This window comes from Oenanthe melanoleuca, chromosome 4 (assembly GCF_029582105.1).
Source record: "Oenanthe melanoleuca isolate GR-GAL-2019-014 chromosome 4, OMel1.0, whole genome shotgun sequence".
Lineage (NCBI taxonomy): Eukaryota > Metazoa > Chordata > Aves > Passeriformes > Muscicapidae > Oenanthe > Oenanthe melanoleuca.
In genome coordinates this window covers 398,662-410,934 of record NC_079337.1, presented here as the reverse complement: position 1 = coordinate 410,934, position 12,273 = coordinate 398,662, and the positions used below count along the sequence as shown (strand labels likewise).

The 12,273-nt window shown below is 41.6% G+C and overlaps 1 protein-coding gene across 3 annotated transcripts in view; it reads left to right on the top strand.

Annotated features, from left to right (window-relative positions):
- Positions 1 to 12,273, top strand: part of BMP2K (BMP2 inducible kinase) — a 47,339-nt gene that overhangs the window by 22,332 nt on the left and 12,734 nt on the right. For 2 of the 3 annotated variants that reach the window (XR_008840299.1, XM_056489368.1), the window contains exons 7-15: positions 47 to 179; positions 2,341 to 2,444; positions 3,855 to 3,934; positions 4,468 to 4,628; positions 5,583 to 5,743; positions 6,386 to 6,481; positions 7,114 to 7,295; positions 8,071 to 8,228; positions 11,231 to 11,344. Coding sequence is in view for 2 of the 3 variants with exons in the window: in XM_056489368.1 (XP_056345343.1) it covers positions 47 to 179; positions 2,341 to 2,444; positions 3,855 to 3,934; positions 4,468 to 4,628; positions 5,583 to 5,743; positions 6,386 to 6,481; positions 7,114 to 7,295; positions 8,071 to 8,228; positions 11,231 to 11,344 (1,189 nt within the window). In the remaining variant the exon portion in view is untranslated. The remainder of the gene's footprint in view (positions 1 to 46; positions 180 to 2,340; positions 2,445 to 3,854; positions 3,935 to 4,467; positions 4,629 to 5,582; positions 5,744 to 6,385; positions 6,482 to 7,113; positions 7,296 to 8,070; positions 8,229 to 11,230; positions 11,345 to 12,273) is intronic. The other variant, XM_056489369.1, reaches the window with a different exon arrangement.

Sequence of the window (12,273 nt, the reverse complement as noted above, 5' to 3'; positions counted from 1 at the left end):
CAAGGGCTTGCTCTCATCCCCTGACAGGGATGTGTTTCTTTTGCAGGCCCTGGGCTGCTTGCTGTATAAGCTGTGCTTCTTCTCGCTGCCCTTTGGAGAAAGCCAGGTTGCCATTTGCGACGGAAGCTTTACTATCCCGGACGGCTCGCGGTACTCGCACAGCATTCACTGCTTGATCAGTACGTACAGGCGCTGGGGCGGCTGCTCCAGCTCACCGGGCCAGCACAGCAGGTGCTGCTCAGCACCCTGCCACGCTCACCTCTGCCTTCTTAGAGCTCAAGGGACTTTGTTGTTTCTCTGGGACTCAAGGCTGGTTTTTCTTCCTTAGGTGTCTGTAAATCCCAAAGGCATAGGGTGAATGCAAAGAGTGATTCGATTAATTATTTAGCCTTATTTATTGATACCTTTTGCTCTTAAGTGTGTGTTTTCTGTGGAATGTCAGTCTGTTGACAGTATTTTCTGTTCAAGTTGAACAGTTGTGTTCAGATAACTTTGAAGTGCAGTTTTAGCTTAGCAACATCAGTGTGCTGAGATTAATTGCACTGGGGACAATTTTAATAGTAGTTGCATGATTTATACTGGAACAATAGTCTGGAATATTTTGTGCAACCCCAAGTGTCAGACATGAGCTCTGCAGAAGTTTGTAAGCACGAAGTGTGTGAAGGAAAATTTTGGACAAGAAGCAGCTCTGAGACTTGTGATTCATCTGTTACCTGGACACAGAGATGTGGGAGCTAATATTGACAGTAATCATCAGTATTGTTTTTGTCTTCAATCTGGTGTAGGTTCACTTGAAAGAGTGAGATGGACAGCATATGAAAAATTCAAAAGATCTGAGTAGGCGCTTTTGCAACCTTTAGTTATGGATTTGTTGCCACCTAGTCTATGGTTTTATATAATAGGCAGTACAAAATCCAAACCACTTCTTTGAGTGCACATGTATAATTGAGAAACAGCAGTTAGGATAGTAAGCACTTGCCTTCTGCCAGTACTGACAAAATGAGATGAATTTTTAAATGACTTATATACTTTTCTCTGTCACAGTGTGGTTTTGTTTTTTTTTTTTTTTTTTTTTTAAGAGTATGGGTTTTAGTCCTTTCTCCTAGGTATGAATGCAGATTTTTTTAATTCAATGAATGGCTGTATCAAGATGAGCAGTACTGACATGGAATGTATGTGGGTGAGGCAGAATGTCCTTATGTAAACTTCCCTTCTTTCAATTTGTAGTGAAAGTCATAAAAAGCTGCGCTTGGTCATACAAGGTATTTCAGGGTCTGTGGCTTCATCTCTGCTCTTTTACAAGGCAAGGGCTAGGGAGGAACAAGCTGAACATGCCCTACCACTAAATTTAGCATTTCAGAATCAAGTAGCAGGAGTCACTTCAGTGCGTGTTCTCCTTCCATGTCAAGGTGCTGCAACTGAGTGCTGGAATCTGTTATTTTGTAAAGTATATTAAAAATTAAACTTGCAGTGAAGTGTACAGGACATGAAATAATGGCTTTGTGCAAAATTCTAGCATCTGTCTGAAATTTTGTCAACTATGGAAGATTTTTTTATAAAATTATGTGTAAGGTTAGCTGTTCTGCTGAGCATTTGTGCAAGTGTAGTTCACTTAGCTCATCAAAAGTGAGAAGTGATATTTTCATTGTGTGTCCATTTACTTCGTTGCAGAACATGTTTTTAGAGGCTTAGGTATTTTTATTGTTTATTTAGGTTCTCTGGTTATCTAGGCAAGATTTCCTGATTATGTATACTGTGCTATACTGGAGAGAGAATGAAGTAACTTTGATTTCTTGGGAAAACACCAAACCTTTTAATTTGGCAAGCTAAATGTTTGGGAGGGAACATCAGGAATTGTGTGTCTTGTCAGGTAAAGGTCCTTTTATTCATGCTACTGTATTTTTTTTATATGCAAAGTTGTTCATAGTCAATGAAACCTATGGACAGAAGCCTTAGCATGATGTAGTAAGATCTGTCAATCTCATTGTAGCGACACTGAATTTTGTATTATTCCTGTAAAATGTTAGTGTGGTGAGTTGATTTTGTGTTGTTTTTGTCTGCAGTTACCAATTCCTACTTGAGTTTAGCTCCCTTTTGCACAACTGTGTGTCAGCGTATCAAGCAGCATACGTGTTTGGCAATTGTTTTTGACCCTATAAGCTATTTGACTTGTCAAAAAATATTTTTAAAAAAATTCCCCAAACCCGAGATAAGTGCAAATGACTCCTGTGGTGGTAAGCTGATTTGGTGGAACTGCTGGATTTTTTCCTTGACAGTAGCATAGTGTCTCAACAGGCTTTTTGTGATCTAGCAGTGATAAGTGTTATCAATTTTTTGCAGGATATATGCTTGAACCAGATCAAGAGCAGAGACCTGATATCTTTCAAGTATCTTACTTTGCCTTTAAAATTGCCAAAAAGGAGTGTCCAGTGTCTAATATTAATGTAAGTACTCTTGACTCCCTTCTGTGTTTTCAGTATGTTGCATAGGTAGTATTGAGAAGTCTGCCAGATGAGTGGAGAGATCACGTCAATTCTGTCATTTGCCTGGTTCTTAAATGTAACACAGAGCATTGAACATATCGGGCTGATGTTGTGTACACTTACTATGAGCTCTCTATAAACAAAATATGTTGTTAATTTTCTGGACATACCTTCATGGACTTTGTTGATACTGTATCAATACCTGGCTCAGGAGTTTACCGTTAGTAATCTCTTAATTCAATCAATACGAAATATGCAGATATTAACCTTAGTGACAATAGAAGGCTTCATGTTGTAAGTGGGGTGTCAAGGGGGTGTATGTTTGCTCTGGATAAACCCTTGACTTAGGCATCCTTAGCAATTGTGTTAGTCCATTGGAAGGGCTCCAGTGAGTTGGAAAGCAAACAGAGCAGTCCTTGAGTCAACCTGCCTTCCTACCCTTGCTCCATGGGAGTCTGCGCTTGGGCTCCAAGATCACTTGCTTCACAGACCTAATTACATCTGCAGCGCAGTGGAATTTGGGGACCTTTAGCTAATGCTGGGTATTATGAAGTGGTTCTCAAGACAACTATCAGGAAAAATCCATCTCAAAATTGAATTTGCAACAAGTATCAGGTATAGTAATTGCTGTCTTCAGAGACAGACAAGTGAATTTTCTGACATCCCTTTGAATTCCTTTTTTCCTTTATCATTGTAGAAGGAGGTTCTCAGTAAATTTGAGTGTTGCCTTTTGCAAACACAGACTAAAACCAGGAGGTCTTGAAGTACTGGATAATGAACTGTCTCTATTTGTGACGTGATTTAGATTTACGTTCGTTATGTGCATTTGTCATTAGAGATGATGGATTTCCTCCTTTGCTCCAAACTGCCATATTCCTTGTAAAACAGTCTAGATGATGTGGGATTCATTCAGGAATGTGATTGAGGTGGGGATGAGGTAAAAGCCCATCAAAGCTTTTGTGCTGCATGGTTTTCTGGAATTTGTGTTCTGGTGGAAGAGCGGAATATGCTAAAAACAGTCTGCTCCAAAGACTGGGCTTTGCTTTAGAGCTTGAGGCTGAAGTAAGTGTGTGTGCAGTCACACAGAAGTGTTTGGAGAACAGATTGTACCTTACTGTTGATAGCTGGCAGTGTAAATGAAATGAAGCAGTTGACAAAAGAGTCGGACCAGTCAGGTTCCACTTCGCTTCTGCAACGTGTTGAGAGGATATAGAGATGCTGTTAAGTTAAACTCTTTCATCTACAGCTAAGTTCTGCATGAAGCCTTGTAATGTGCAGGTCTTGAATCCAAGTATTCCTCTTCAATATGTAATGAATTTTTTTCTTTCAGGATTTTGGTTTTTTAATTTATTCAAATTTGTTTTCCCAAAGAATTCTCCTGTCCCTTCAAGTCTTCCTGAACCCATGACAGCTAGTGAGGCAGCTGCTAGAAAAAGCCAAATAAAAGCAAGGTGAGCAGAGGATGTGATTTTACATTTTCTTTCTCCTGATGTTTTTAAGCTACATGTTTATTTAAATCTGTTTTCATACGCTTGTTATAAATGAAATATTACCTCAGTAGGAGTTATTAGATAAACTGAATTTCTAAGAGCTTCAAGTCTGTTTGGATTCCACACCTTTGCTTTTTTCGATATATTGAGAATCCAGGGAGAGAAGATGATGTTTGTCTTTGCAAAAAAGGAGAAACAAAAACATAAGAAATAAGTAGAAGTAGAAATAATTTGACCTAACACATGATGTTTTCCTTTTTCTTATTTCTTGTACATACGAACAGTAGTCCTGTTTCTAATTGTAGGGTAGTGGACTCAAGCACAGGGCTGGAGTTTTAGGAAACAAATTTTAAGATCCTTACACGCAGTGCAGAAGTAGAGCAGCACATGATTAAGACCTAACTCAGCTATTAAGAGATGTACTGTGTCAAGTTTGAAGTAGAAATAGCTGTCTTTTCATCAAGTATCTTATATGAGAAAAATTGCCCTTTCAGAATAACAGATGCTGTTGGACCAACAGAAACTTCAATTGCACCACGACAAAGACCAAAGGCCAATTCGAGCACCGCCCCTACCAGTGTGCTGACGATCCAGAGCTCAGCAACTCCTGTCAAAGTACAAGTTCCTGGGGAATTTGCTAATCGTGGGCAAAAAGGTAATTTACAGTCTTAAGGATGGACCAAAATAAAAAAGCAATTGTGCCTCTCTTCTTCTTCTTGCTCTGTTAGAGATAACATTTAAAACTCAGCTTTATCAGCCTTACTTTTTTATATACCAAAAACCAGATCTTCATTTCTGAAAGTCTCAAATGTGTGAGTTGAAAATTTGAGGTGCCACAAAAACTAAATGCAGATTGAGAAGTGAAAGTTTTTTTTCCTTGTGCTTAACAGTGGTTTTTGGATGAACTTGCCCACTGCAGACAGAAGTTCGCGCTTGTTTTGACTTGTGAATAAGTCACAAAAAGTACAGAGCCCTTCCGTATCAAGCTGGGATTTTTTTAGTAGGAAAATTATTTTCCTGTGCCTCAAGAAGTCATGACATAGCACCAATATTTTGGGAGCATTTGTAGGCTGGAACCGTATCACTTCTCACATGACTGACAGATTCATTGCACACAGCACTGTGGGTGCAGGAGGAATTAGGGGAGGCTCAGTCGAGTGAAATGGGATTTAGAAAATTCCTTGTTCTTTTCTCCTTCAGAGAGAGTTATGGCTCTGATAAATATTCACTTAAATAGTTGACATTTATACCTAGCACACTTTCTAATTGTGTTTTGTGCTGTTATTGTCTGCTGCAAAAAAGGCCACTGAGAATGTTTGTGTTCCAGGTGTAAGTACTTTTTACTAGGTGGGATCCCTGTAACATCCAGCTTAAAAAGCTTTTTCTGTTATGACAAGGAACAGATCGTTCCTGGGCACATGAAGCTCCACAGCATCTTGCACATAGAAATGGTTCATTTGCAGGCCTGGAATTACTTCCAAAGAAGTTAGCTTGGTATCTACCAGGTATCCTGGTTGCCAGAAGGGGAAGAGAAGTTGACAGTGTCAGCTAGAGGGAGAGCTCTGGCTGAAGCTGAGGAATTGGATGTCAGTAGTGTTTTCTGTCACAGGAACCACGCGACCAGGGACTGGACAAGACATCTCACAGTCCCAAGGGACCACCCCACAGCAACACAGGGTCCTCCAGCAGCTGCAGCAGGGAGATTGGAGACTGCAGCAGCTGCACCACTTGCAGCACCAGCCTGCCATGCAGGAAGCTTATATCCAGCAGGTACAGGCAGATCTGTTAGACAAGTGTCTGGGGCTCATTCTCTGTCTTAATAACCCTTGGAGTCCTGTGCCTGTTCAACACTTCTGCTCTTGCTGCCTGGACCTGTCCCTTCTTACTATTGCTTTGTTCCTTCATTGGCCCTGGAATGTTTGTCCTAGAAAGTTGCTTGCCTTGTGCTGTGTTGTTGCAGTTTGACCCTGAATTCCACCTTGCTTTGCATCACCACTGTGTGACTTAAATGCTTTACTCATGTGTAAAGGAGCTCAGGATAAATGTTAGGAGTGATTATATTGTGCTTGCAGTAGATGGTTGTACTTGCACCAGTGCTGAATATGTAGTCTAATTTTTTTGTTGTTATAGTGGGTTTTTTTTGTTTGTTTGTTTTTTGTTTGGATTTTTTTGGGTTTTTTTTGGATGGTTTTTTTGTCAAGAATTGGCTGGGGATTGGGAAGGAAAAAGCTTCCTAGCAGAGTGACTGAAATGTGGTGACTGGATTGCAGGGTGGTTCTTGATTATATGATGTCTTAATTGAAAAATGCTGTGAAGTCATAGGTGTGATAGTCAGAAGAAGCATTAATTAAAATACCTGCTTATTTCTGAGGGGGCATCATTACTTTTTAAAGCTCTTTTTTGTCTTTCCAGTATCACCAAGCAGTGCACCAGCAGATGGTCCAGCAGCAGCTGTTGCTGCAATCTGTGTACCAGCAGCAGCCTGCCCAGTCCCATTATCCTGCCATGGTATGTCACAGAGATGGTACAGTCTTAAAATATGGCCTATGCTTGTAAATCTCTCATGTAGATGCAGTAAGAGAAGTGCCTGGCTAGTTGTACTGAGCTGTGGACATACTAAGTAGTGTGCAGTTTGGCATCTAAAATAATATTTAGTTGGTGGGACGTTAATCCAAACTAGCTTGTCTGGAATTGCACTTGTGTATTAATAACAGCTTGGGATCTATCCCAAGTTTCATAAGAAGGTCTGTGCTCATTTGAAATGCACTTGATTAATGTTTGCAGTACTAGCCACAGCAGCAGATAGTTGTTACTCGACGAAGTGGCTGAAGACAGCGATGTCCAGTTCTTTCTTGACAACCAAGAGAGCTATCTGCCATAGCCTGTTCTTTAAAGATCAGGAGAAATGGTGCTGAAGTCTTGTATAAAGATGTAAGGCTAGAGTATGATGAAAACACAATTAGCAGTGCTGCAGCAGCTTGTATTTGGGTTGTGATGATGACAAACATAATATGCTGGAAAAGAGGAGCAGTTGCACTGACCTGTTGGAGCAGTTTCTCTGTGCCCCTGTGTTCTGGAGGGTGGTGAGGGGTGTGTTTGGCTGCAAGAGTGTTCTGGTAACCCTGCCCTGATGTCCCCAGATGCAGCAGTACCAGCAGGCTCTCCTGCAGCAGCAGGTGCTGGCTCAGCAGCGGGCACAGCAGGTGCAGTCCCCTGAATATATCACTTCTCCTCAAGACTTTGCACCAGCCTTAATCTCCTACCCCAGGTCACTCCCAGTGCGTGGTGGAACAGCAGCAGATCCTCCCTACCCTACAAACAGGTGAGAATTGTGGCTCACTGAGCCTGGGGGTTACTCCTGGCTTACATTACTAATCGTGGTTAGCACTGCCAAATCCTTTTCTCGGAAGTTAATTGCTTTGGTAGTAAGAGATAACTTAGAGCAGTTGGACAGTGGGTGTTCAGTGGTAAAGGATATTTTGGGAAGATGAGTGAGACATTTTAACAGATGAGCCTGGTACAATTTCTTAAAGTATCTATCTTCCAGTATTTCTTGTTCATGGACTTAGTCCAGGAACTGACTGCTAACTGCTTGGCTTGGGATGGCCAGTAGCCTGTGTTGAATGAGGTTATGTGCATCTGAAAGGGGTTTCAAACACTCTGTTAAGAGCAGCTTTGTAGTTGGCCTTAATGTGCTAGGGCTGCCAACACTTGTGCTCGGAGGTGTGACCTGAATGTATAACATGACTGTACATCTAAGCATGGTTCTGGGACCTGCCTTTGCTTAATAAATGGTAATAAATGATGACTCTTGCATTAATTCTTGTGAATAACAGTGTGTGTAATGAAAATCCCCTTCCTTTGTGATTTGACAGATTTGTCCAGTTTCACTGATGTTAGAAACCAGGTTATATAATTGTATAGGTTCCTATTAGGCTTTTTTTAAATTGGCCTTCGGATTCTTTGGGATGAGCTCTTAGAGCATGTGTGCTGCTTGTGTGTAGGACTTAGCATTATGAATTGTGTCTCAGATTTTGACCCTGATTACCAATCCTGTCATGTTTCTCTTTATTTGCTTCCTTGAACTGACTCTCCAGGTCAGGTATTCCTGATGCTGAAGCGATTGCCAGTTACCCAAAGCAGAACATCAGTAACCCACCTGATATGTCAGGTTGGAACCCGTTTGGAGAGGACAATTTTTCCAAGTTGACAGAGGAGGAGCTGCTGGACAGAGAGTTTGACCTGCTAAGATCAAGTAAGGGACGCTTGAAGGCTTACTTTGCTTCCCAGTAAGTGAGGGCTCTGTGGTTGCTCAGCAGTTCCAACACCTGCTTGTCCAAGGACCGTGCAGGCTGTGTACAGAACATTCTTTCTGAGCATTTGAGGGCACAGTTGGGCCTGTCTTCCTTTCCTTTTCCTTTTTGAAAACATGTGCAATAGGAACTCACCGGCTGAAACTGGTAGTTACTGGCTCAATTACTGCAGAAATGGTAGTACCTTAGCTCTTCTACTGCTTCTGTCACCTTCACTGCCAAGAGGCTCTCAACAGCAGAGGTATGTTGTCAGATGCGAAGAGAATTTTGGCTGCTTGCTTTATTCCTTTCCAGCTTTTTTCTTGCGCACCAGAGCAGAAGATTCTGTGGGTCTGATATGTCCTTTGAAAATGCCTGAAAGAAAATTGATCTACTACATTATGTTAATGTTTTGTACTGTCCATTTTGAGTGGCTACATGTAAGGGCTGGTTTATTGTACTGATATGGCAATAGTTGAATAAACTTTTTCCTCGTGAAGTCAGTTATCTCCATGGTTTTTACTTGGAATTACTTTCTGTTTTTAATTGCTGAACACATGCTTATTAGTTGCTCTTCCTATAACTGGTTTTGTTGAGATGAGATTTATTAGTGGGACTTGGAAGATGTTACAATGTTAAAACAGATTGTATATGCTTGGCTGTCTATCAGCAAGTTTCTTGCAATTAAAAGTACAGTAAAGTTAAATTTCAAGTAACTGAAAAAATACTTTTGCCTTTAGTTGAGTATTTTATTACTAGATGTGCACATTTCCTGTTAATGCTTTAGGAAAGTGACTGGGTGGGTTTGCTTGTGAAACTCTGGTTGTTACTTTTCCCTTGTATCCTGTGGGGATCAAATTAGACTCCTCTTTTTGAGATGGGAAGTTAGCCTGCACACATTTTACAGTCAGATGTCTCATTGGTAGCTGGGAAAAATGGCTTATGTACTAGCTGAAATGAAGCATTCCTTCCAAGTCCAAGTTAAGGATTTGATTCAGCAGTAGAATTGAGTGTGTGTAGACATGCTCCTTCCAAATGCGGCCCTTAGTCCTTTGGAATAACACACTCGTGAATCTGGAGCAGGTTAGTTTGTGCCAAAGGTCAGCACAACACCACCCACTTCCAGAATCTGGGACTGCTGGACTGCTGGCAGTACTTATCTAAGTTGGACAAGATTGATTTGGTTAAGCCACAAGTTTTGAACAAATTCAATGCCCAAAGAAGATAACAACCAAGGTACATTTTGGGCTTGGCTTTTTAAGGCGATTCAGTGCACAGGAGAGCTGGGTGTGATGACACACTTGATATGCTGTATATGAAAAGTGAACTAAACCCAACAGCACAGCTCTGCTCAGTAGTAACCAGCATTAGGGGTTTTAGTCAATCAGGGAGAGAAAATGCAAAAATAACCCGGGATGAGTTCCTGTCCAGCAGCACACTAGATGGCAGCCTTGTCTGTATGGATGGGCCACCTAACAGCTGCTCTGGGCTCCTGGGCTTGGTGTCCCTCAGAGAGGCAGTGCTTGTGGTTTGTTGTCTGTGTGTGCATGTAGGTACACATCACAGCCTTCAGAGGCCTTTTCGCTTGGCTTTTTGATACCGAGGTTCCAAAGAACCTGTGAACATCCTTGGCAGTGCTAATGCCTTTTCTGCAGTCAAAGCAGAAATCATTATACCTCATGTTGTCTACTGGTACTTTCTAAGACTTGCCTAATAATGAGAGATCAGGAGATCGATTGGAAAATTAAGTCTTGTACCTACAAAATTGCCTTTAACCGCATAAGGCTTACTGTAATTTCCTTAGATACATAGTTAAGTTGTAGGCTGAGTTTAGAGTTTAGATGTAGGCTGTCTCCTATGAGGGAAAATGGCTGCTGAGTACTAAGAAACTTTTTTGCCATTTAGAGAAAAGAGAATTACAGATGCAAATTTGATCAGTGGTTCTATTTTTCTTTTACTAAAGCCAAGTGCTGTCCTGTACTTTATAACTCACAGTGGTGTGTAAGTTTGCAGTGCTGACTAGTGTTCAAAACATGAATCCTTTCTTTCTCTTCCAGAAGCTTAGTTTGTCTTGTTGAGCTGATGCTTTATTCATAAATTAAAGATGTTTCTAAATCTGGAAAATGCTTTTAAAGCTTACATATTTATGACAGTAACACCTAAGGAAATGTACAGAGCCTTTGTTAGAGGAGGAAGATGTTGCCACAATTTGTCAGGCTGGCATTACCATCAGATTTCCTGTGTTGAGGGGCTTCGTGTCAGTGTGTGCAGTGATGGGTTGCTGGGGTGATTAATCACTTCTCTTGTAAGAAGGGATCCAATTCCTAGGACAGAATACATTGCTTATACTTGGTGAGTGTTTTCCTGGTAGAATGATGGTGGTTGCAGTAAAAGGTAACATGCAATTGGTTAATTTCTAAACCGAGCACCTTTGTGGGGAGCTGTGGCACAGAATGACAGATTGGAGCTTCTGGCTCTTGTTGGTTCTCTTTTGTTGGTGTTGCTGTGATCATCAGTTAGTGATGGGCCAGAAACGACAGCTGATGCTGCATTTCTGACAGCGTCGTGAAGAAGTAGATTTCTTAAACAGCTCCTGTAACCACTTAATGATCTCTGTATAATTGGGATCCAAAAAAAGTGAGTCTGCTTTCTCACTGGGAAAAATCCCCCAGCCCAGCTTTCCTAGCAGTGCACAAAAGGCTTGGGATCACCCTGGTGCTCCAGAAGAGACAGATGTGGGTGCAGAGCCTCCCAGGCACTCTGCCTGTTTTCTTGCAGTAGGATGGAGCTGCCAGAACAGCTGTGCAGGAAAGAGCTGTGCTTCTTACAAGCCTTTCTTTGTCAAATCCCCTGAAGATATTCCTCCCTCACCCTGTACAGTGCATAGCTTTGCATAGGTGTAAGTCCTGACATTTTTATTTTATTTTACTTTATTTTTTGTTCTGTTTCATTTTGTTTTTTACAGACAGGCTGGTGGACAGGAGAACATCTTCAGATAAGAATGTGGAGCCACATGCTGCTCCACAGACAAGTCCTCCTGAAGATCCCTTTGGTTCAGTTCCTTTCATTTCTCAGCAAGGCAAGTTCCACCTGTGACATGATTACCTCGTAGCTGTACGCATACATTCCTGTATGTGTGTGCATCTGCTGAAGTATGCACAGCAGTTCAGTGACCAAAGAATGGCCAAGGGCTCCCCTGCCTCCAACAGCACATGGGCTGAAGGGATGCATGGGTGTGTTCATTACCTCCAATTGAAACCACTTGTGTGCCCAGCTCCTGGTGCCTGTGTGGCCTGGGCACACACTGGGTAGGGGGTGGTTCTGCTGGGCCAGTGCAGTGGGCATCACCTGGGCAGAGCCACAAGTGCTTTTGCTGAAGGCAAATCCCTTGCTGAGGCAAATTTTTTCTACTTCCCTGTAGTCTGCTTCTGGCTCACACTGTTTCTGTAGTTCAGCTGTCCAGCCAAGTGAAGGCAGTAAGCTTCTAAGCATTTAATGCACAATTTTGGTACAAGTTGAATCAAATATTTTACATTTACTGTATATGGAGAGAGTGGGCATTCATTACTGCTTTTCAGTTCAGCTTTGCTTATGTTTACCTTGAATGGAAGTAAAAATAATGTATTGTGGGCATTATGAGTGGGAAACTGCATCATCCTGCAACTTAAGCAACAGTTTTAACATTTGGTTGATCAGCACTTTAGTATTTATTTTGGTACCTTTGACAAAGTAAAAGCCTGTGTGGTAGCTGAAAGGTAAAAGGAGCATCAGTCACTTCTGGAGCCACATGGGTTTTGTTGCAAGTACTTGTGTGATAAAGGTGCCTTAGTATGACTTGTAATTAGTGTTCTTACGGAAGTTCAAAAGCTCAGGTAACATGCCTTAAAATAAATCGGCTGGGGTCAACCTAGGGTAGTATCTGTGTTTTCTTTCACTTTTCACACCTTGCGTCCTTGGAGATGTTCTCCTCAGGCTGCCAAGTGCTCACTGCTGCTTCGGTGCTCGTGT